Below are 22552 nucleotides of genomic sequence, written 5' to 3'. Positions count from 1 at the left end.
GCCGATAAACGATCGCAAAAGCGTTGAAAAATCGGTGATCTGTGTAACGTTGTTCATTTTCATAATATCGCACCAATAGGAGATACGATGTTGTTCCTCGTTCCTGCGGCAGTACACATCGCTGTGTGTGAAGCCGCAGGAGCGAGGAACATCTCTTTACCTGCCGCCACCGGCTATGCGGAAGGAAGGAGGTGGGCGGGATGTTTACGTCCCGCTCATCTCCGCCCCTCCGCTTCTATTGGCCGCCTGCCGTGCAGGTCGCCGGCCAGAGCAACGTCGCAGGGCAGGTAAGTGCGTGTGGAGTTGCTGTAGCGATAATGTTCGCTACGGCAGCTATCACAAGATATCGCATGTGCGACGGGGGCGGGTGCTATCGCGCTCGGCATCGCTAGTCGATGCTAGCGATGTCGCAGCGTGCAAAGTACCCCTTAGAATACTGAAATTCTGGACAACCCCTTAAAAAAGTCTGTCTAACTCAGCAATTTTGAGTGAGACTAGCTGGCCATCTAGTGTATACGAGGGCCTCCAAACTCCCAACAGATGATGTCAAGGGAAAGAAGGATCGGGCATGTTGCATTTCTATGCCTGATCCTCTCTTTGTCCTGGTAACAGCTTCCTCCTCTTTCCCCAATGAAAACACAAGAAAAAGCTGTTGGGTGTTTGGCCATTTAGTCAACTGCTGGCCACACACGAGAAGGCTGACCGATGATCAATCCATTCCACCAACATTTATGTCTCATAGACTGGACAGGATCACTTGGCTCACAAAGTGATCATGTGTCTTCAACGTGCAGATAGGAGAAGGCCGCTGCCAGACCTCTCTCATTGTGGCTTATCTCCCCTGAAAACAAAAGGGTTGGTTGAAATTTTATCATCCTGATCCATCTCTCTTGATATGATCTGTTGGAGGAGACTCAGGAGGCCCCATACATATGAGAAGATCAGTCGGTTCTGCCAAAAGATGCAAGTTCAGACAACTTTCATCTAATGTTCATGGGGCTACTTAGGGTCATTACAGAGGGAGTCATGGCTCACAGGATCCTCAGGGGCGGGTCTTCAGCTTGATCTTTGTAATTACCTTGTGAGCACCATCATCTTGATAAAGATCGTAAAAGTAGCACTAAGTAAAAAGGCCCATATCTCTGGACCCGTATGGAGAACTTAAAAGAAAAAAACAAAAAATGGAATTAGAGCTAAAACTAGACACTTTTGTATTATGTAGTGGTAGCCGTATATTGCATTTCGAGGTGATTTCGGAATGACGGTATTTATTACTAGCATAATATAGCGGATTCGCTAACAAAAACTGATATATTAAAATTAAAATGTAGTCTCCTTTCACAAACTCATAAAAAAAATTAAGCTGGGGACAGGATAGTGAAACCCTTCACACCCCTCCCCCAAGTGTAACCTACGAGTGGTTAACAGAGAAAGGAGTGTGACTAGTTTACAGATATAATAGTGCTTTTTGGTAAACAACGTTTTTGGTTTTACCTTCAGGTGCATGTATGAAAAGATTTTTGGGGTTACCCAGCCTACACCGTGTGAAAAACACAAGCTCCCCAAATTAATGCCAACTATTTTAAGTGATTGACCTTGTGCTTTGTGTATATTCATAGAAAACGCAAGATTGGGAATTACAGACCCTGAAAGTGTACGGCATGTCGCTTGGTGGCATGGGATACGCAGAATGTAAACATTTTCTACCTTAGAAATTCCTATAAGAATAGTAGCCTCAATAACGTTGGGCATGAGACTCTTAACGCATATGTTGCAGACGGGGGACAGACCACTGCTAGGGGGTGCTCGGATCCGGGTTCGTTACTGTGGCTCGAGTGGCAGCCGGACCCGGGCTCATGCAGCCGTCCGTCCTCACAACCGTAGGAAGGGGGTATTTACAGGGGAATAGTTTGTCAGTGACGCCACCCGTGGGTTGCGGTGAGAGTTGGTAGCGCCGCCGCTGCCTGGTGATGGGACGCACAGGGCTGATAGAGCGGGGCAGCAGGATGTAATCCCCTCCACGGGTAAGGGAAGTGTTGTCCCGAGGCCCAGGTGAACGGGTGTATTGGCTGCGGAGAGTGTCATGCACGGTTGGACCGGGAAAGGATGGTGTACTCACAGTTCCCAACAATTGTGTACCGCCCCGCGGCCTCGGCTGCAGCCGCCGAGCCGCTCGGGTCCGTGCTCGTGTACTGCGGGTGGTGGCTCGAGCCTCTCGCAGACCCGGGGGTCATGTCTTCTGAAAGGAGTAGTGGCGATGCACGCAGGGGTTCGAGTGGTTGTTTAGTGGAATTGGTAAAGTTCGTGACGCCACCCACGGGTTGTGGTGATTGTAAGGTGGACACCACCGCTGCCGTTGACTAGGCCTCCCGGGGACGGTGTTATGCAGCTCGGTGTTAGCCCCTCCGTGGGCAGGGGCGATGGTCCCGGGGGCCCGTGGGAAGGGTGCTAAGGCAAGGGCGCGTGGGCGTACTGGACGCAGGTGCGGTGCAGTGCGGTGCGCGGCCCAAAGACGCTGGTGTACTCACTCTGACACAAAATACTGGAGTCTCTGGTAAGCCAAACGGCAGAATGGACGGGGCCCGCAGCCAGCTGCAGTGTTCTCCCTGGACGGGTTGGTGATGGCTGTCGTTTCCCTGCACCTGTGTTATGTAGATGTTGACTCCTATGCCTGGGCACTGGTAGTCCGCTCCCCGGCGTGTAAGTGTCGTAGGAGCGCGTTTGCCCGCAGATGCTGGCCCTTTGGATCTCTTGCCTTTGGCGGTGGCACTTATCCTGGATGGTTGGGCTGTTGCCTTCAATCGGGACTTGGGTGGGAATGAACCCCTGAGGTCCAGACCGCAATCAGTGAATTTGACTATCAGGGCGGCTTCTAGCCTAGTCGGGGTCTGAGTACCCTGCCTGGTGCTTGGCTCCCAATCGGCTCCCCGGTTCGGTACCGGTGGGCCACTGCCCGACCCCGATCCCACCGACCGTGCTGCCAACTCCTGCAGACGGCCACCACCATCTGCCGATCTTGCTGGAGGTGCCTGGGCTCCGACCCAGACACTTAACAGTTCCACTGGAGGGCCTCGTCTCAGGTTCACCTGTGCGTGACTTTCCTCCTCTCCTTCCATTACTCTGCACTCAACTGAACTGAACTAACTGTTGTGTTTTCCAGCCTCCAGGCCTGTGAACTCCTCGGTGGGCGGGGCCAACCGCCTGGCTCTGCCCCACCTGGTGTGGACATCAGACCCTGGAGGGTGGCAACAAGGGTTTTTGTGTGACTGGTGTCACCTGTCTGGGGAAAGGGGTGTGTGTGGTGTTGTGTCTGTGACCCCCTGGCTAGTCCAGGGCGTCACATTTGCACACAGAGTTCAGTGGTAAACCAAACTGCCAGTGATCGGTCGCCGCCGGCGGGTGTATTCGGGTCCCACACCCTGATGTAGCAAACAGGGGTCCCTTCCTCCTGCACTCAGTGTTTGTGTCGTCACTGGGACAACTCCACTTGGAACGGGGAAGTCCACACCCGGTAACTTTGGATGTTGGGAGCTGTGGCCAGCGAAATCTGACCCGTGGGATCTCTGTGGGTTCTGGCGGACACCCTATACCCCGCGTTGGGCTTCCGTTTCACTCTCTGGGTTTACTGTGGAACAAGGCCTGGAACCTTGTCCCCGGTTGGTTAATTGACAAGGGGATTGAAACCTTCCTCGCCCTAGGGTCCAGGCACCCCGACTGTGCACGGCCTCTGGACCGGATTCACGCTGTCGGCACCGGCGGGCTACAACCCTGCCCCGGTCCACTTAAGGTCTCCCGCAACCGGATCTCCGTCGCCTGTGGTCCTGCTTGCCGTCTGCCACCTAGTCAGTAGTCCGGTAGTCCAGGGGCCCCAACCCCTGACTCCGCTGCCACTCCACACTCCTCTCTCTTCAACTGTCACTATTCGACTCCACAACTCGACTCAGACTGTCTTGTTCCCTTCCAGAACACCTCAGGACCCCTAGGTGGGCGCTCCTATCCGCCTAGTCCCGTCCACTGGTGTGTCCCTATTGTCATGGGGGGTGACTAGGCTTTACTGGCTGGTGTTGTGCACCTGGGTGTGGGTTTTGTGTTGGTCTGCCAAGGAGGATGGAGTCCTGCACCTAAGAGATTTGTGCAACCTCTGTGACAACCTGGTTTTTCCAGGGTGTCACACATAGCCTTGTGCCGTTACTCAATTTTGGTGGGTCAAGGTTCCTAAGCAATGTTATCGAGGGTCCTATTTTTAAAGTGAGCCTATGCGGTGGCATTCCAGGAGGCACCAAAGAATAAAATGGGTACATTACAGCTTGGATTCGGGAGCTGTTCCAGACATGTATGAAAGAAGTGGTGCGGGAGGTGGCAAACTGACTTTGCCATTTGAGCAGCACATACCAGGCGATTCTAAGTTAAACTTTTTTCCTTGACAATGTTCTCATATTACGTCGATTTTCCCTATTATGACTTTCAGATGTGACCTATAGTCCTGAATTGGGTCATAGTGAAATGCTTCCAAACTCAAGTCAGCCGCCTACGTATTTACATAAGCTGGATATGTCGTATGCGGTCATTTTGACGGCGTTCATCCTTTTGTTCAGATGTTTCCACATCTCTTGTTTCAGCCGTCTCATCCGTTTCTCCTGAAGACGACGTTCCCAGTGTTTAGATGTTTCCGCATCCCTTGATTCAGCCAGCCTCATCCATTTCTCCTGAAGACGATGTTCCCGCTGCTCATATATTTCCGCATCCCTTAATTCAGCCTGCCTCATCCATTTCTCCTGAAGACGACGTTCCCAGTTTTAGATGTTTCCGCATCCCTTGATTCAGCCTGTCTCATCCGTTTCTCCTGAAGACGATGTTCCCAGTGTTTAGATGTTTCCACATCCCTTGATTTAGCCTGTCCCATCCGTTTCTCCTGAAGACAACATTCCCAGTGTTCAGATCTTTCCGCATCCCTTGATTCAGCCTGGCTCATCCGTTTCTCCTGAAGACGATGTTCCCGGTGTTTAGATGTTTCCACATCCCTTGATTCAGCCTGTCCCATCCGTTTCTCATGAAGACAACATTCCCAGTGTTCAGATCTTTCCGCATCCCTTGATTCAGCCTGGCTCATCCGTTTCTCCTGAAGACGATGTTCCTGGTGTTTAGATGTTTCCACATCCCTTGATTTAGCCTGTCCCATCCGTTTCTCCTGAAGACAACATTCCCAGTGTTCAGATCTTTCCGCATCCCTTGATTCAGCCGGTCTCATCCGTTTTTCCTGAAGACGATGTTCTTGGTGTTTAGATGCTTCCACATCCCTTGATTTAGCCTGTCCCATCCGTTTCTCCTGAAGAAGATGTTCCCGTTGTTTAGGAGTTTCCGCATCCCTAGATTCAGCCGGTCTCATCTGTTTCTTCTGAAGACAACATTCCAAGTGTTCAGATGTTTCCACATCCCTAGATTCAGCCAGTCTCATCCGTTTCTTCTGAAGACGACGTTCCTTGTGTTAATATGTTTCCACATGCCTTAATTCAGCCTGTCTCATCCATTTCTCCTGAAGATGACATTCCCGGTGTTCAGATGTTTCCACATCCCTTGATTCAGCCGGTCTCATCCTTTTCCTTTCAAGCCAGGACTTGCATTGTTCACTTGTCTCAGCTGTTTGACACCATTTTGCTTTCTTAGCTTTTGGATTAACTTGCCCAATAGATGGTCGTTTTTGGGTGGCATTTAAAAAACAAACAGTCCTTAGTATTATGACCTTTAGTAATCACCTCACACTGATCAGAGATCTAATAGGTAAATCTACATACAGTGCCTACAAGTAGTATTCAACCCCCTGCAGATTTAGCAGGTTTGATAAGATGCAAATAAGGGTACCTTCACACTTAGCGATGCAGCAGCGATCCGACCAGCGATCTGACCTGGTCAGGATCGCTGCTGCATCGCTACATGGTCGCTGGTGAGCTGTCAAACAGGCAGATCTCACCAGCGACCAGTGAACAGCCCCCAGCCAGCAGCGACGTGCAAGCGACGCTGCGCTTGCACGGAGCTGCCGTCTGGAAGCTGCGGAGACTGGTAACTAAGGTAAACATCGGGTATGGTTACCCGATGTTTACATTAGTTACCAGCGCACAGCTGTGTGTGCAGGGAGCAGGGAGCCGCGCACACTGAGCGCTGGCTCCTTGCTCTCCTACCATAGCTACAGTACACATCGGGTTAATTAACCCGATGTGTAATGCAGCTACATGTGCAGAGAGCAGGGAGCCGCGCACACTGCTTAGCGCTGGCTCCTTGCTCTCCTAGCTGCTGTACACATCGGGTTAATTAACCCGATGTGTACAGCAGCTACATGTGCAGAGAGCCGGAGCCGGCAGCACAGGCAGCGTGAGAGCTGCAGATGCTGGTAACTAAGGTAAATATCGGGTAACCACCTTGGTTACCCGATGTTTATCTTGGATACAGCTTACCTCAGCTGTCAGACGCCGGCTCCTGCTCCCTGCTCGCTTCATTTGTCGCTCTCTTGCTGTCACACACAGCGATCTGTGTGTCACAGCAGGAGAGCGGCTTTGAAGAAAACGAACCAGGGCTGTGTGTAACGAGCAGCGATCTCGCAGCAGGGGCCAGATCGCTGCTCAGTGTCACACACAGCGAGATCGCTAATGAGGTCACTGCTGCGTCACAAAAACCGTGACTCAGCAGCGATCTCGGCAGCGAGCTCGCTGTGTGTGAAGCACCCCTAAGTTAGAGGCTGCAAACTTCAAACAAGAGCAGGATTTATTAACAGATGCATAAATCTTACAAACCAACAAGTTATGTTGCTCAGTTAAATTTTAATAAATTTTCAACATAAAAGTGTGGGTCAATTATTATTCAACCCCTAGGTTTAATATTTTGTGGAATAACCCTTGTTTGCAATTACAGCTAATAATCGTCTTTTATAAGACCTGATCAGGCCGGCACAGGTCTCTGGAGTTATCTTGGCCCACTCCTCCATGCAGCTCTTCTCCAAGTTATCTAGGTTCTTTGGGTGTCTCATGTGGACTTTAATCTTGAGCTCCTTCCACAAGTTTTCAATTGGGTTAAGGTCAGGAGACTGACTAGGCCACTGCAACACCTTGATTTTTTCCCTCTTGAACCAGGCCTTGGTTTTCTTGGCTGTGTGCTTTGGGTCGTTGTCTTGTTGGAAGATGAAATGATGACCCATCTTAAGATCCTTGATGGAGGAGCGGTGGTTCTTGGAAAAAATCTCCAGGTAGGCCGTGCTATCCATCTTTCCATGGATGCGGACCAGATGGCCAGGCCCCTTGGCTGAGAAACAGCCCCACACCATGATGCTGCCACCACCATGCTTGACTGTAGGGATGGTATTCTTGGGGTCGTATGCAGTGCCATCCAGTCTCCAAACGTCACGTGTGTGGTTGGCACCAAAGATCTCGATCTTGGTCTCATCAGACCAGAGAACCTTGAACCAGTCTGCCTCAGAGTCCTCCAAGTGATCATGAGCAAACTGTAGACGAGCCTTGACATGACGCTTTGAAAGTAAAGGTACCTTACGGGCTCGTCTGGAACGGAGACCATTGCGGTGGAGTACGTTACTTATGGTATTGACTGAAACCAATGTCCCCACTGCCATGAGATCTTCCCGGAGCTCCTTCCTTGTTGTCCTTGGGTTAGCCTTGACTCTTCAGACAAGCCTGGCCTCGGCACGGGTGGAAACTTTCAAAGGCTGTCCAGGCCGTGGAAGGCTAACAGTAGTTCCATAAGCCTTCCACTTCCGGATGATGCTCCAAACAGTGGAGACAGGTAGACCCAACTCCTTGGAAAGGGTTTTGTACCCCTTGCCAGCCTTGTGACCCTCCACGATCTTGTCTCTGATGGCCTTGGAATGCTCCTTTGTCTTTCCCATGTTGACCAAGTATGAGTGCTGTTCACAAGTTTGGGGAGGGTCTTAATTAGTCAGAAAAGGCTGGAAAAAGAGATAATTAATCCAAACATGTGCAGCTCATTGTTCTTTGTGCCTGAAATACTTCTTAATACTTTAGGGGAACCAAACAGAATTCTGGTGGTTTGAGGGGTTGAATAATAAATGACCCTCTGAATAAACTTTTCACAATTTAAAAAAAAAAGAAATAACATTCTTTTTTGCTGCATTTCACACTTCCAGGCTGATCTACAGTCCAAATGTCACAATGCCAAGTTAATTCCGAATGTGTAAGGCTATGTGCGCACGTTGCGTAAAAACATGCAGTTACGCTGCGCTTTGTAGCGCAGCGTAACTGCATGCGTCCTGCGGCCCCTGCACAGTCTATGGAGATTGTGCAGGGGCCGTGCGCACGTGGCGTCTAAGAGCGCAGCGCTTCGGCTGCTGCCGAAGCGCTGCGCAAAAAGAAGTGACATGTCACTTCTTTCCTGCGCTTTGCCGGCAGCTCCTGCTCTGTCTATGGCAGGAGCTGCAGGCAGAGCGCATGGAATCGGCACTCACTACGGACATTTCTGCAGCGATCTAAAGCGCACATGTGCTCTTCAGATCGCTGCAGAAATTTCTGCAGGGCTTGTACGCAACGTGCGCACATAGCCTAAACCTGCTAAATCTGCAGGGGGTTGAATACTACTTGTAGGCACTGTATTTACAGCAGAAAATGTCTGTCCTGAAGGATATCAAATCTCAGTTATGTAGACTGCCTCACAGTCAGACTGTTCTAGTTGTCCATAGCAACCAATCAGAGCTCAACTTTCACTTTACCTCAGCAGCTTCAAAGCTGAAAGCTGCAGTCTAGTTACTATAGGCAACCAGAACGATCTTACTGTGAGGCAATTCTCATAAATGAGGCCCCCAATTCCTTCTGTACTGGTTGTTGACAGACATTGTTATAATTACAGACTTTAGGGTGACTTATCAGGTTGCCCCACCTTAGCAACTATACAATTGTGCCTCTTTAAGAGCAACTCTTTAGGCGCCGTGGCTTTAATTTTTTAAGACACTTTGGGCAAAAGCTGTGTTAGTAGCTTCAATACTGAAAGCTGCACTCTAGTTTCTATCGGCAACCAGAGTGATCTTACTGTGAGGCAATTCTCATAAATAAGGCCCCAGGTACTTCTGCAGTGGCTATAAGCAACTAAAACGATCTTACTGTGAGGCAATTTTCATTGATGTTCCAGTTTCTTCTGCAATGGCTATACGCAACCAGAACGATCTTACTGTGAGGCACTATTCATAAATGAGACCCCAGTTACTTCTGCAGGGGCTATAGGTAACCAGAGTGATCTTACTGTGAGGCAATTCTCATAAATAAGGCCCCAGTTACTTCTGCAGTGGCTATAGGCAACCAACACGATCTTACTGTGAAGCAATTTTCATTAAGGTTCCAAAAGTTTGGACACACCTTCTCATTCAAAGAGTTCTCTTTATTTTCAGGACTCTGAAAATTGTAGATTCACATTGAAGGCATCAAAACTATGAATTAACACATGTGGAATGAAATACTTACAAAAGTGTGAAACAACTGAAAATATGTCTTATATTCTAGGTTCTTCAAAGTAGCCGCCTTTTGCTTTGATTACTGCTTTGCACACTCTTGGCATTCTCTTCATGAGCTTCAAGAGGTAGTCACCGGAAATGGTTTTCCAACAGTCTTGAAGGAGTTCCCAGAGGTGCTTAGCACTTGTTGGCCCTTTTGGCTTCACTCTGCAGTCCAGCTCACCCCAAACCTTCTCGATTGGGTTCAGGTCTGGTGACTGTGGAGGCCAGGTCATCTGGCGTAGCACCCCCATCACTCTCCTTCTTAGTCACATAGCCCTTACACAGCCTGGAGGTGTTTGGGGTCATTGTCCTGTTGAAAAATAAATGATGGTCCAACTAAACGCAAACCGGATGGAATAGCACGCCGCTGCAAGATGCTGTGGTAGCCATGCTGGTTCTGTATGCCTTCAATTTTGACTAAATCCCCAACAGTGTCACCAGCAAAGCCCCCCCACACCATCACACCTCCTCCTCCATGCTTCACGGTGGGAACCAGGCGTGTAGAGTCCATCCGTTCACCTTTTCTACAAAGACACGGTGGTTGGATCCAAAGATCTCAAATTTGGACTCATCAGACCAAAGCACAGATTTCCACTGGTCTAATGTCCATTCCTTGTGTTCTTTATCCCAAACAAGTCTCTTCTGCTTGTTGCCTGTCCTTAGCAGTGGTTTCCTGGCAGCTATTTTACCATGAAGGCCTGCTGCACAAAGTCTCCTCTTAACAGTTGTTCTAGAGATGAGAAGGTGTGTCCAAACTTTTGGTCTGTACTGTATATGTATATATATAGATATCCTGGTACATAACATGAGACACTGAATTTAAACCTAGACGACCCAAAATGTAATGTTCTGTCCCGAATAGCAGTTGTGAGGAGAATGATGCAGCGTCTCGGTTATCCGCCATGACACGGTGCTATAATTTATATAGAGGCGTAGGATAAGAGTGGGGAATATGAAACGTCTGAAATCTTGCGGTCTGCGCTGTCTTTTAAGGATCTTCTTGCTGCTGCGGTTGTCTCCTCTGCTCCAGCTGTGGGGACATGGTGAGATTACTCCAGCATTCCTGTACACAGCCCCCTCCTCCCTGCACCAACATCCAAACCGGCTCCTTCCCCTGCTGAACCCCCTCCAGATGGTTAACCCTCTCCTCAGCTGGATGGCCGGCACGCAACGCCATGCTTATTTGTGATGTAAATACATAAATGACCAATTAATAGCCAAAAACTTGCTGCCCCCGAGTACAGCGGTATGAGTGATCGCCCAGCCCTGCGTGCCTTGTGTACAGAAACTATGGACCGATATACTCTGTATGAATATAACAGTACCATGCAAGGGCAACAGAACATGCACATTGTGCCGAAATAAAATACCCAAAATGTGTGCCAATATAGTGTCCAAATAATAGTGCTGTACAGTGTCCATATAACAGTGCCATACAATGTCCAAATAATAGTGCTGTACAGTGTCCAAATAACAGTGCTATACGGTGTGCAAACAATAGTGCCATACAGTGTCCATATAATAGTGCTATACAATATCCATATAATAGTGCCATACAGTATCCATATAATAGTGCCATACAGTGTCCAAATAAGAGTGTTATACAGTGTCCAAACAATAGTGTCATACAGTGTCCATATAATAGTGCCATACAGTGTCCATATAATAGTGCCACACAATGTCCATATAATAGTGTCATTCAGTGTCCATATAATAGTGCCATACAGTGTCCATATAATAGTGCCACACAATGTCCATATAATAGTGTCATACAGTGTCCATATAATAGCGCCATAAAGTATCCATATAATAGTGCCATACAGTGTCCATATAATAGTGCCACAACAATGTCCATATAATAGTGTCATACAGTGTCCATATAATAGTGCCATAAAGTATCCATATAATAGTGCAATACAGTGTCCATATAATAGTGCCATACAGTGTCCATAAAATAGTACTATAGCGTGTCCATAAAATAGTACTATAGCGTGTCCAAATAACAATGCCATACCGTGTCAAAATAACAATATCATAATAGTGCAATAATGTGTCCAATTAACATTGCCATACAATTTCCTAATAGTGCCATACAGTGTCCAAATAACAGTGCCGTACAGTGTCCAAATAACCGTGCGTACAGTGTCCAAATAATAGTACCATACCGTGTTTAAGTAGAGAAGACATTGCTGCAGATTATAAAAAAATGTGAGTAGTGTCAGAGACTCAGCGTTGGACCCAGGGAGGTGAGTAAGGCACAGGTTGGTTTTTTTATTACAAACGGGAAAAAGGGTGTTTTTATTAAATTGAAGCCTCCTTTATGGGAGTAGACCATGGGACATTTGTGTTATTTGCACCCACTTTGTGTAACCCAAGATATGACATTTCTGATCCTTGTCAGACAGTGTCTGTGATGAGCTGCCGTGGCCCCGGCTGCATTATACAGGACACAGACATCCGGGCATTTTCTATGTAGGAAGGAGCTGATGAGGAGCGGACGTGTATACGGTATATAGTGTGTGACGGAGGGGTGAAGACTGCGCGGATATTAGTTACACCGGGTCATTGTCGGTGCAGACATGTTCAATGGTTGGCAAGTGGAATGGTTATATAATGTAAGCCGTTTATAAAGATTTTTCTGGAGCCAAACTTTAAGGACATTGCGCTTTTCTCCCAGACATGATCATGGCTTCTGCCAAGACACAGTCTAATGGCGCACAGCAGTCGCCAGGCCCAAACCTAAAGCCCAAATCCAGAAAAGAGGGCAGCGTCCAGGCAAGAGCCAGCAAAGCGCTGTGCATAGGCAGATACTAGAATTATTGGTTATGTCTGCTGAGAGCAAAGCCATCAGCACCAGTCCTGGAGGCATCTAGTGTGTATAGGCTTCTACTGTGCTGTGAGTCTGAACTGTCATACAGTTTGCTATCAGGTTCATATATTGCTATATTGTGTACTTTCAGGTCTATGTATTGCCATATAATGTACTGACAGACGCATGCACTGCCATATGGTGCATTGTCAGGGCTTTGTATTGCCATATAGTGTACTGACAGTTCCTTGTACTGCCATTTGGTGTGTGTACTGCCATATAGTGTACGGACTGGCCCATGTACTGCCAATATGGTGCACTGTCAGGTCTGAGTATTCCCATATAGTGTGCTGACAGGCCCATGAACTGCCATATTGTGGATTGTCAGGTGTGTGTATTGCCTTATAATGTACTGTCAGATCTGTCTATTGCCATATGTAATATTGTCAGGTCTGTGTATTGCCATACAGTGTAGTAACTGGTCCTTGTACAGCCATATGGTGTACTATCAGGTCTGTGTATTGCCATATGGTATATTGTAAGGTCTGTGTATTGCCATTTAGTGTACGTTCTGGCCCTTGTACAGCCATATGTTGTACTGTCAGGTCTGTGTATTGCCACATAGTGTGCTGACACATCTTTCTATTGCCATATAGTGCACTGACAGTTTCATGTATTGTTATATACTGTACTGACAGGTCCATGTACGACCATTTGGTGTATTGTCATGTCTGTGTATTGCATTTGGTGTACTGACAGTCCTATGCACTGCCATATGGTTTATCGTAAAGTCTGTGTATTGCCATATAGTGTGCTGACCATATTCTCTACAGATACGATGCAGCTCTCTAGGAGGACCTCAGCGGTACAATATGGGCCCATGGTGGACTGTGGGCCCCTATATTATGGATTCATTACACGCGAGCATGAGGTCTAAAGGGGGTGTTACACTCAGCGATATTGCGCACATCGTTAGGAGTCGTCACACGGGATTTACCTGCGTAGCAACGTCGCTGTGTCCGGCAAACCACCTCCTTTCTAAGGGGACGGTTCATGCGGCGTCACAGCGGCGTCACACGGCAGCCGTCCAATAGAAGTGGAGGGGCGGAGATGAGCGGGACGTAACATCCCACACACCTCCTTCCTTCCGGATTCCCGGCGGCCGCAGGTAAGCTGTACTTCGTCTCTCCCGAGGTGTCACACGTAGCGATGTGTGCTGCCTCGGGAACGACGAACCGGAGACCTCTACAATCAACGATATTTTGAAAATGAACGACGTGTCAATGATGGACGATTTGGTGAGTATTTTCCATCGTTAACACTCGCTCGTTGCTGTCACACGCAACGACGTCGCTAACGATGCCGGATGTGCGTCACGTAATCCGTGACCCCGGCGATATATCGTTAGATACGTCGTTGCGTGTGACGGGTCCTTAACTCTATTGTTCGCTCAGTGGTGGTTGTCTGGATTAATGGGTGGTAGATACGAGTAGGTTCCCTTTATGTTTTGGACCCTACCCGGTTCAGATCAGCGTCTCCCCACATCGTATTACAGAGCTGATCCGCCGCACAGTGAACAGTAGGCGGGAGCTGGCTTGTGGCAATGGTCGGTACAGAATCCAAATCTTTCTATGTACAGAAGTGGAAACACCTCGTACATCATCCGGAATGAACTTGAAGACAGATGCGGCTTTTCATCAGAGACAAATTATATCAGAATCACATGTGAAGGAAGCAATTAAGATGGCGGAACGCTCCAAGCTGGGATGAAACACAAGCACAACCTCAGGCGCCGTCTGATATGCTGCCCAGGACTCGGAACCGGGATATACTGTATGTTATATACTTACCAGAGTGGAGAGAGGCTACACAAAGCGCCTGTCTCTCCGGAGGACCTGACGGTCCAAAAACATCAATAGGATATGTGTAATAATTCTCTCCCCCTGCGGAGGCTCTGCAGAGAAATCAAACACTTACTGAAGAGGTCCCTCAAAGCCGATCGTTGTGATCCGCCAAATATCATGGAAGTGGCCAAAAGGGACAATCGTCGCAGGGACTCTGGACCCCCTGTTCTCAAGATTTTTACTCCCCACTTTCCCGTGACATTTAATTACCTCAATAGTCTAGTAAGGAGAACAAATGTAATGGTGGACCCAAAAGGAAAATGGCCCCAATTTTAATGTGAGGTTTCCTGGGCCCTGTTAAAAAGAAATCAGTAACAGAGCTCCAAACTATTCCACCACATACATAGTTCCTCTATTTAACAGCTCAGAGGCCTAAAGATGACGATACATGGTATATTCATGTTGGCCAAACTCAATGGTTGTGGCGGGCTACCTAACATGATTTCCTGGCTCATTTCTGATTGGAGATATCTGGGCCAAGAAGAATTGAGGATGTTGGGTTTTATCCTTTGTGCTCACCAGATATTACACTCTCGACACCTAGCGAATATTGAAGTGGGAACGAAGAGCGAGTTAAGAGTTAGGCTGACGGATGTCTTTAATGTACAACCATCTTTAGACAAAACCGGGCATCAAGGTCCAGGCACAATTTCAACTTCTGCAGCTAATACATGTCACACAGAGCTTTTCACTAACTTCGCCGACTGTAATGGTAGGGACAGGTCCTGTTCAGATTGCAGAGTCTGACACTCTGAGAGATTTTCTAGTGTCTGGGAGCAAGGCAAACTCGGGTGTCGACCTGCTGTGTGCTGATCTCTGCTGGTCTGCTTGTTAGCTCTCTTTGATCACATGTTGTGAGGGAGCCAATCACATCTGCTCCCCGCCTATATGTACTGGCTGGGTCCTTCCTCCTATGCCAACTATAGTTTATCTTAGTTGTTCTGGTGTGCTGTCCTAGACTATCTGGTGCTCGTAGTTCTTGGTCCTTTGTGCGGTTGTGGAGTTTACCACACTTGTCTTTTGTACTTTCCTACCTGCTCTTGTTTTCCACCTGAATCTCTTATTGTCCTATCCTGTGTATGTGTGTATTGTGTGACAGAGTTTTGGTTTTCTCTTATCTGTCTTCATCAGTGTTTAACATTACACTCCTGCCCCATCATTCCCTGGTTAGGAGCAGGGCCAGGAAAGGGACTCAGACACCTCCACCATCAGGAGTGTCCCTGAGGTTAGTAATAGCATAGGGCCCCCTAGCTTGAGGGTCAGCTTAGGAGCCCCGGTTCCTCGCTATCCCAAAGTCATCATGACATAGACATACTTATCAACATAGTTACAAAGGAATAGAATCAGCTCACCCAGACATCATGGAGACTCCCATAGAAGACAGGTGCACGGTGAAGCCGGCCCGGCTGTGAAACTCCAAGAAGAAGAAAATCCAGCACTCATGTCCAAAAATTGTATAAAATCTTGCTTTTTTATTTAATTCATAATAAAATGGAAATGTACATATCCATAGAGTATAAAAAATCCCCATACAGATGAGATGAGATGTCAGGGGGGTACGCGTTTCGAGCTACATGCTCTTAATCTCAATCCACCGTGGATTGAGATTAAGAGCATGTAGCTCGAAACGCGTACCCCCCTGACATCTCATCTGTATGGGGATTTTTTATACTCTATTTATCAACATAGTTGTATCCCTACTTTTGTACAAAAGAAATGGGTCTATGGTGGGACTTTGCAGACTGTAGAGTTGCAGACCCCAATGTGCCACCATTTGGTTGAAGGGGTTCCGAAAGACTATAACCAAAGCTTATTTACTGTATTGACTAGATTTTTAAATTTTACTCCCTAAAATTCAAGTAGGAAGCATTAAAAGTCCCTCTTTTTCCAACAAGTCACATCGTGACACTACATTCACCCAACTGCTATAGTGGTTTCCCCTTTTTGATGATAGTTAAAAGGTTTGTTCAGAACTCACATACTGAAGATTTAGTCATTGGCTAAGTCATCAATATTAGATTGGAAATGGTTGGACACCCAGTACCCCCACCAATGAGATGATATCTGATTTAAGCAATGTACACAGCGGAACACTGCAACATTGACTAGTGGCCAATGCAGTTTATCTCCCATTCAGGTCCCATCATACCCTTCCATATTGTCCACATTTTTCTTGAAGGACACTGTTTCTCCATTTTTACAACCCAGTTTCCAAATACTCACCCGCTGGCAATCAGAGGATCGGTGTTATCCAACAGTAAAACTTCTAGTGAAGGAGCCCATGGACATGTTTTTGCTTTAACTAACAGAAGGGGTTGACGTCTGAAGGCCCACCCTCAATGGCTCAACATTGATTAGTGACCAATCACTTTATCTCCCATTGAAGTCCCACCATATCCTTCCATATTGTCTACATTTGTCTTGAAGGACACGGTTTCTCCATTTTTAGAACCCAGTTTCCAAATACTCACCAGCTTGCAATCAGAGGATCGGTGTTGTCCAACAGTAAAACCTCTAGTGAAGGAGCCTATGGACATATTTTAGCTTCAGCTAACAGAAGGGGATGCCGTCAGTAGGGCCACCCTTATTGCCTAAAATAACACATGGGAAACGATTGTCCATAAGGGTATATCCCTCCCTAAAGATAAATCGCAGCGTGTTAATTGGTCTTTTTTTATCTGCACACTAACACAAGAATGAAATTAGAAAAAAGTTAACTTTTCGCGAACCGTATTTTTGCTTCTTGGTTTACCGCGTATGATTTGTAGGTTGCACGGCTATTTGCTATTCTTGCTGTCATTAATAATATTAAGTCACATTCAATTGTGGCAAGGCTTGTCCTGATTTTTACCCTCTTTACTCAGTTATATGTGAGGTTGGTGGGTTAAATTTAATTGCAGATTTGGTGAATATAAACCAACAGTAATAATACCGTTGGGCTGGAGGATTAGACCACAGGGTTTTAAATGCAGCCTTAACTCCTCATCCGCTAAGTGAAAAGTAATTTAGTAGACCAGAGCCATCATTTATCTTTACAGATCACTGGCCTATAGGAACTAGGTATGAGCGGAGGAGAGATCACGGGCCTATAGGAACTAGGTATGAGCGGAGGAGAGATCACTGGCCTATAGAAACTAGGTATGAGCGGAGGAGAGATCACTGGCCTATAGGAACTAGGTATGAGCGGAGGAGAGATCACTGGCCTATAGGAACTAGGTATGAGCGGAGGAGAGATCACGGGCCTATAGGAACTAGGTATGAGTGGAGGAGAGATCACGGGCCTATAGGAACTAGGTATGAGTGGAGGAGAGATCACTGGCCTATAGGAACTAAGTATGAGCGGAGGAGAGATCACTGGCCTATAGGAACTAGGTATGAGCGAAGGAGAGATCACGGGCCTATAGGAACTAGGTATGAGTGGAGGAGAGATCACTGGCCTATAGGAACTAGGTATGAGCGGAAGAGAGATCACTGGCCTATAGGAACTAGGTATGAGCGGAGGAGAGATCAATGGCTCTACATTAAACATTATATACCAAGACTTGAAATGCTGCATTGAAGAAATGCCACATTTTGGTCATTTTGATTTATACAACCTATAGATAAAGGCTGATATAATACCACTTAAATTTTATATCTTATTTTAGAATTTTATTCTATGTATTTTTTACTACAAATGTCACAAATTAGAGATAAAGAATAATGTAAATATTAGTTCACCTATATAAAATTCTTTCCGCCACAGGACGGGGAGACCCCCATCTTTTCAACATGCCGGAAGGAGTCCTGAAAGGAAGCAGAAAGCGACCAGGTGAACAAGGTAGGTTCTTAATTGAAAACTCCAGAAGACCTACTCAGTTTTCTTTGTACCCTTCAAGTACCAAAATTTCTATAATCCAAAAGGAACACTGGTTCTCAAAGAGCAAAATCTGACATAGGTACATTTGTTGGCAAAGGTCTGTTCATTGGCAGCCACTTATTCTCACGTTGGGCATTGCCCGGCAAGATCTTTAAAAGATTGACCATTCTGAAGAATTTAAAGAATTTACAAATACATGTTCAATTCTTTAGATTAATCTAAATTGTGCAAAATGTTTTTTTTCTTTTGAGTTTTTTAGTAGTTAGTTTTAAACAATGGATGAGAGTTTTAGTTTGGTAATGTTGGGTTCTGTTTGGTAATCTTAGGCACAATTTGGTTATGGTTTTTTGCTTGGTTAATATTGGGTTTGAATTAGGATTTTGCGTTTAGTTGGACAACATATTGGGTTTAGTTTGTAAATGTTGATTTTGCTTAGGTAGGGTTGGGTTTAGTAGAATAATGTTGGGTTCAGTTTAGTTAAGTAATATATTGGGTTTAGTTTGGAAATGTTGAGTTTGGTTGGATAATATTAGATTTATTTTGGTAATGAGGACACTTGTCTCAGCAAAAGTGGCATTGTTGGTTATAGATAATTTGGTGACAAAGAATGTATAATGGTAAGGAAAGGTTGAACTTGATGGACCTAAGTCTTGTTTCAACCTGTGTAACTATGTAATGTCCGGTTTAGTTGGGTTATGTTGAGTTTGGATAGGTAATGTTGGGTTTAGTTGGGTTTCGTTGAGTTTGGATGGGTAATGTTGGGTTTAGTTAAGTTATGTTGAGTTTGGATAGGTAATGTTGGGTTTAGTTGGGTTATGTTGAGTTTGGATAGGTAATGTTGGGTTTAGTAAAATAATTTTGGGTTTAGTTGGGAAATATTTTGGATTTAGTTTGGTAATGTTAAATTTGGTAGGGTAATCTTGAGTTCAATTGGATAACATTAGACTTATTTAGGCAAAGTTAGGTTTAGTTGGGTCATATTGCATTTGGATAGGTAATGTTGGGTTTCGTTAAGTCATATTAGGTTTCTTTAGCAATGTTGGGTCCTGTGGATTAATATTGGGTTTGATTGATCAGTACTAGGTTTAGTTTGATAATTTTGAATTTGGTAGGGTAATATTGGGTTCAGTTGGAAAACATTAGATTTATTTAGGTAATGTTGGGTTATATTGAGTTTGGATGGGTATTATTGGGTTTAATTTGGTCAAGTTGATTTTTGTTGGCTAATGTTGGGTTAAAGGGGTGGTTCACCCCTTTTCATTATTTGCTAGATGGATATTATGTTGAGAAACAATGTTTCTCTTAAATACCTTGCATTGGCAACAGATCCTGTGAGCGGTGCTATTGCGGTCCACTCTTCCCCATCGCTTGAACCCCGGGGCTCCGTGACCTCGGGGATCCAGTGATGTCACGTCAACTTCCTGTTCATCTGACATCACCGCAGCCGGCTCTAAGCTCCATGAGTCACTGGGCTGTGGGCGGTGTTTCACCATTCATTACAGTCCAGCATCTACCTGCTCTCTTCTCCTTCACTGCAGAGTGCTGCAAGCAAGAGGGATGCTGGGCTGTGACGAGCGGTGAAACGCCGCTCACAGCTCAGTGACTCATGGAGAGAAGCTGGCCGCGGTGATGTCAAGTGAACAGGAAGTTGACGTGACATCACCGGATCCCCGAGTTCACGGAGCCTGGGGGGTCAAGCGATAGTGAAGAGTGGACTGCAATAGCGCCGCTCACAGGCACTATTGCCAACGCAAGGTATTTGAGAGAAACATTGTTTCTCAACAGAATATCGATTTAGCAAATAATGAAAAGGGGTGAACCACATTTTGAAGTTCAGCTTAACTGGGTAATATATTGGATTTAGATTGGTAATGCTGAGTTTAGTTGGATAATGTTGGGTGTTGTTGAGTCATATTAATTTTATTTTGCAATGTTGGGTTTAGTTGATTAATGTTGGGTTTTATTGAGCAGTTTTGGCTTTAGTTTGGTAATTTTGAATTTGGTTGGGTAATGTTTGTTTTAGTAGGGTAATGTTGGGTTTACTTAGATAAAATTAGATTTATCTTGGTAATGTTGGGTTTAGTTGAATAATGTTTGGTTTGATTGGGTAATATTGGGTTTCATTTGGTAATATTGGATTTAGTTTGAGATGTGTGCTTTAGTCGGTTAATATATTGGGTTTCGGTGGGTAATATGTTGGGCTTGGTTTGGCAATGTTGAAATGGTTTGGATAATGTTGTTTTTTTAGGGTAATGTAGGTTTAGTTGGGTAATTTTTTTGTAGAGTAATATTGGGTTTAGTTGGTTAAAATTAGATTAATTTTGGTAATTTGGGGTTTAGTTGTGTAATAGTGTTTTTTTGTAGGGTAATGTTGTGTTTACTTGGGTAAAACTAGATTTACTTTGGTAATGTTGGGTTTAGTTGAGTAATGTTGTCTTTGGTTGGTTACTATTGGGTTTAATTTGGTAACACTGGATTTAGTTTCGAAATATTGGGTTTAGTTGGGTATGTTCCTCAGATCTTACTGCTTGGATTCTTTTTAGCTAGGGTTTGAGACTACAGCTTAACTATATATTTTGTCACAAATGTTCGAATAGGCTTTTTCTCAACGCAATAAATTACGGTATGTTTAGAGATGTGGCTATAAGATGCCAACTATATAGTGATTATCGGGCAGAAATGTATTTTGCCCAACATATTTTAGCCCCAGTTTCTTAAATTTACCATGGCCAGTCCATCCTTCTTTTCCCAAAACTAGGATCGGTAAGGGTAATCAGCAGCCATCATATAGAACAGATCTATCAAAAATGATGTGATTCACCAACATAACGGAAATGGACATGGCATACAGGTTATGATGAATGTGCCACCACCGGTCAAAAATGTAAAATAAATGTATCGCATTCTCTTTTTTATTCCTAGCTGCCCCCAGGCCTTCATCTGTCAGTTCTCTTAGTGGAATAGCAGCCGGGATGTCTGGCAGCTGCACCTCCGTTAATACCGTGTGTTCGGACAGCGACCGTCCAGTTAGTCTCAGCTCTTCCACCTCTTCAGCCTCCCTTCAGGACAGCCACAGCTCGTTTGGTAGTAGTGGGACCCTGGGATCCTCTCAATACTGTGGTCCTTCCTATCCTCAACAAAATGGCAGCGATATCAGTCTCGACCTTACGCCTGTGGCCCAGTTGGAGAGTGAACACAAGGTGCTGTCTAATGAACGAGCCTTTCTTGGCTGCACATGGTCTCCGATTTTGCGTAAAGCAAAGGATCCTAAGGCCAAGCTTTCCCACGTGGACAGAGTGGTGCTAGAAATTCTGGAAACTGAACAGGCCTATGTCCGTGATCTAAAGAGTATCGTAGAGGTGAGAGGACCACTGCTACTGGCTTGTATCTTCTAGGTTCTTCCTATTGTCTTGCATGGGTAATGTTTTATGTCATGGTTGTCCACCAGGATGGTTGCCTACCATTCATGTCCCTCAACATGTAAGTAGGCAAGAATATTGGTACAATTATTGCAGCGAAACTTTAGTACACCCACTTGGATTTCATTAGGGCTTAGAAATAGAGATTTACGCCATGCTGATCAAAGCAACAATCCGGTGATAAGTGTGGGCACAGGGTCCGAGAAAGCAACTTTTACATTTTCATCAAGGATCTGACATGAAAATGACGGATGTCGGCCCAGCTGTCCGAGCCACACACTTGTATTATTAGCTCTGAGGCAGCTGTGCCGTCATAGCCCTCATAACTGGCATTTCTGTGCTAGAGAGCGGTGCCGTGTTTTCATCCCGGGAATTTGGGGATGTCCTACACCCAACTATTCGCTGATGTATCATTAAATATAAAACATTTTCAGCTTTCAGACATCATCGGCAGATGGTGTAGCCGGCTTCTGAGGAAATGACCTATAAAGCAATGCTCTCAGGACAATCTCCTAGGGGTAAGATGGTAAAGATGGATGCAACTGACAATAGTTTAGAAGGGTATTCCCAAAATGATCACTGAGGTAGTAGGTGCGGTAATCTGTGATGCTTCAACAGCTCAAAATCAAACATGGTAGTTCCTTCCATAGCCTTATGGACATGTAGGAGGCATAGAAGCTGCCAAGGGGCCCAACAGCTAGGGGGACCCATATCCACTGAGACATAAAATCCACTGCATTACAATGTCTCTACGGCATTATGTCTTAGACTCTTCCTGTGCTGTTACATAACTGCATTATCACTGTTGAATGACATCATGTGTGCAATACTCTAGTACTATGACATCACTAACTATTTAACCCTGCACTGTGACATCACTGTGTGTATTATCCCTGTACTGTGACATCACTGTGTGTATTACCCCTGTACTGTGACATCACTGTGTGTATTACCCCTGTACTGTGACATCACTGTGTGGATTATCCCTGTACTGTGACATCACTGTGTGGATTATCCCTGTACTGTGACATCACTGTGTGGATTATCCCTGTACTGTGA

The 22552-nt window shown here is 45.8% G+C and overlaps 1 protein-coding gene across 1 annotated transcript in view; it reads left to right on the top strand.

Moving 5' to 3' along the window:
* The window catches only part of PLEKHG2 (pleckstrin homology and RhoGEF domain containing G2), a 97543-nt gene that overhangs the window by 21958 nt on the left and 53033 nt on the right, over positions 1-22552 (top strand). Inside the window, exons 3-4 of the mRNA XM_075323472.1 lie at positions 17961-18035; positions 20997-21433. Of these exons, the coding sequence (XP_075179587.1) occupies positions 17987-18035; positions 20997-21433 (486 nt within the window). The 5' untranslated portion in view covers positions 17961-17986. The remainder of the gene's footprint in view (positions 1-17960; positions 18036-20996; positions 21434-22552) is intronic.

This window comes from Anomaloglossus baeobatrachus, chromosome 9, assembly GCF_048569485.1.
Source record: "Anomaloglossus baeobatrachus isolate aAnoBae1 chromosome 9, aAnoBae1.hap1, whole genome shotgun sequence".
Classification (NCBI taxonomy): Eukaryota; Metazoa; Chordata; class Amphibia; order Anura; family Aromobatidae; genus Anomaloglossus; species Anomaloglossus baeobatrachus.
The sequence above is the reverse complement of the archived record's forward strand: the minus strand, read 5'-3'. Positions and strand labels throughout refer to the sequence as shown.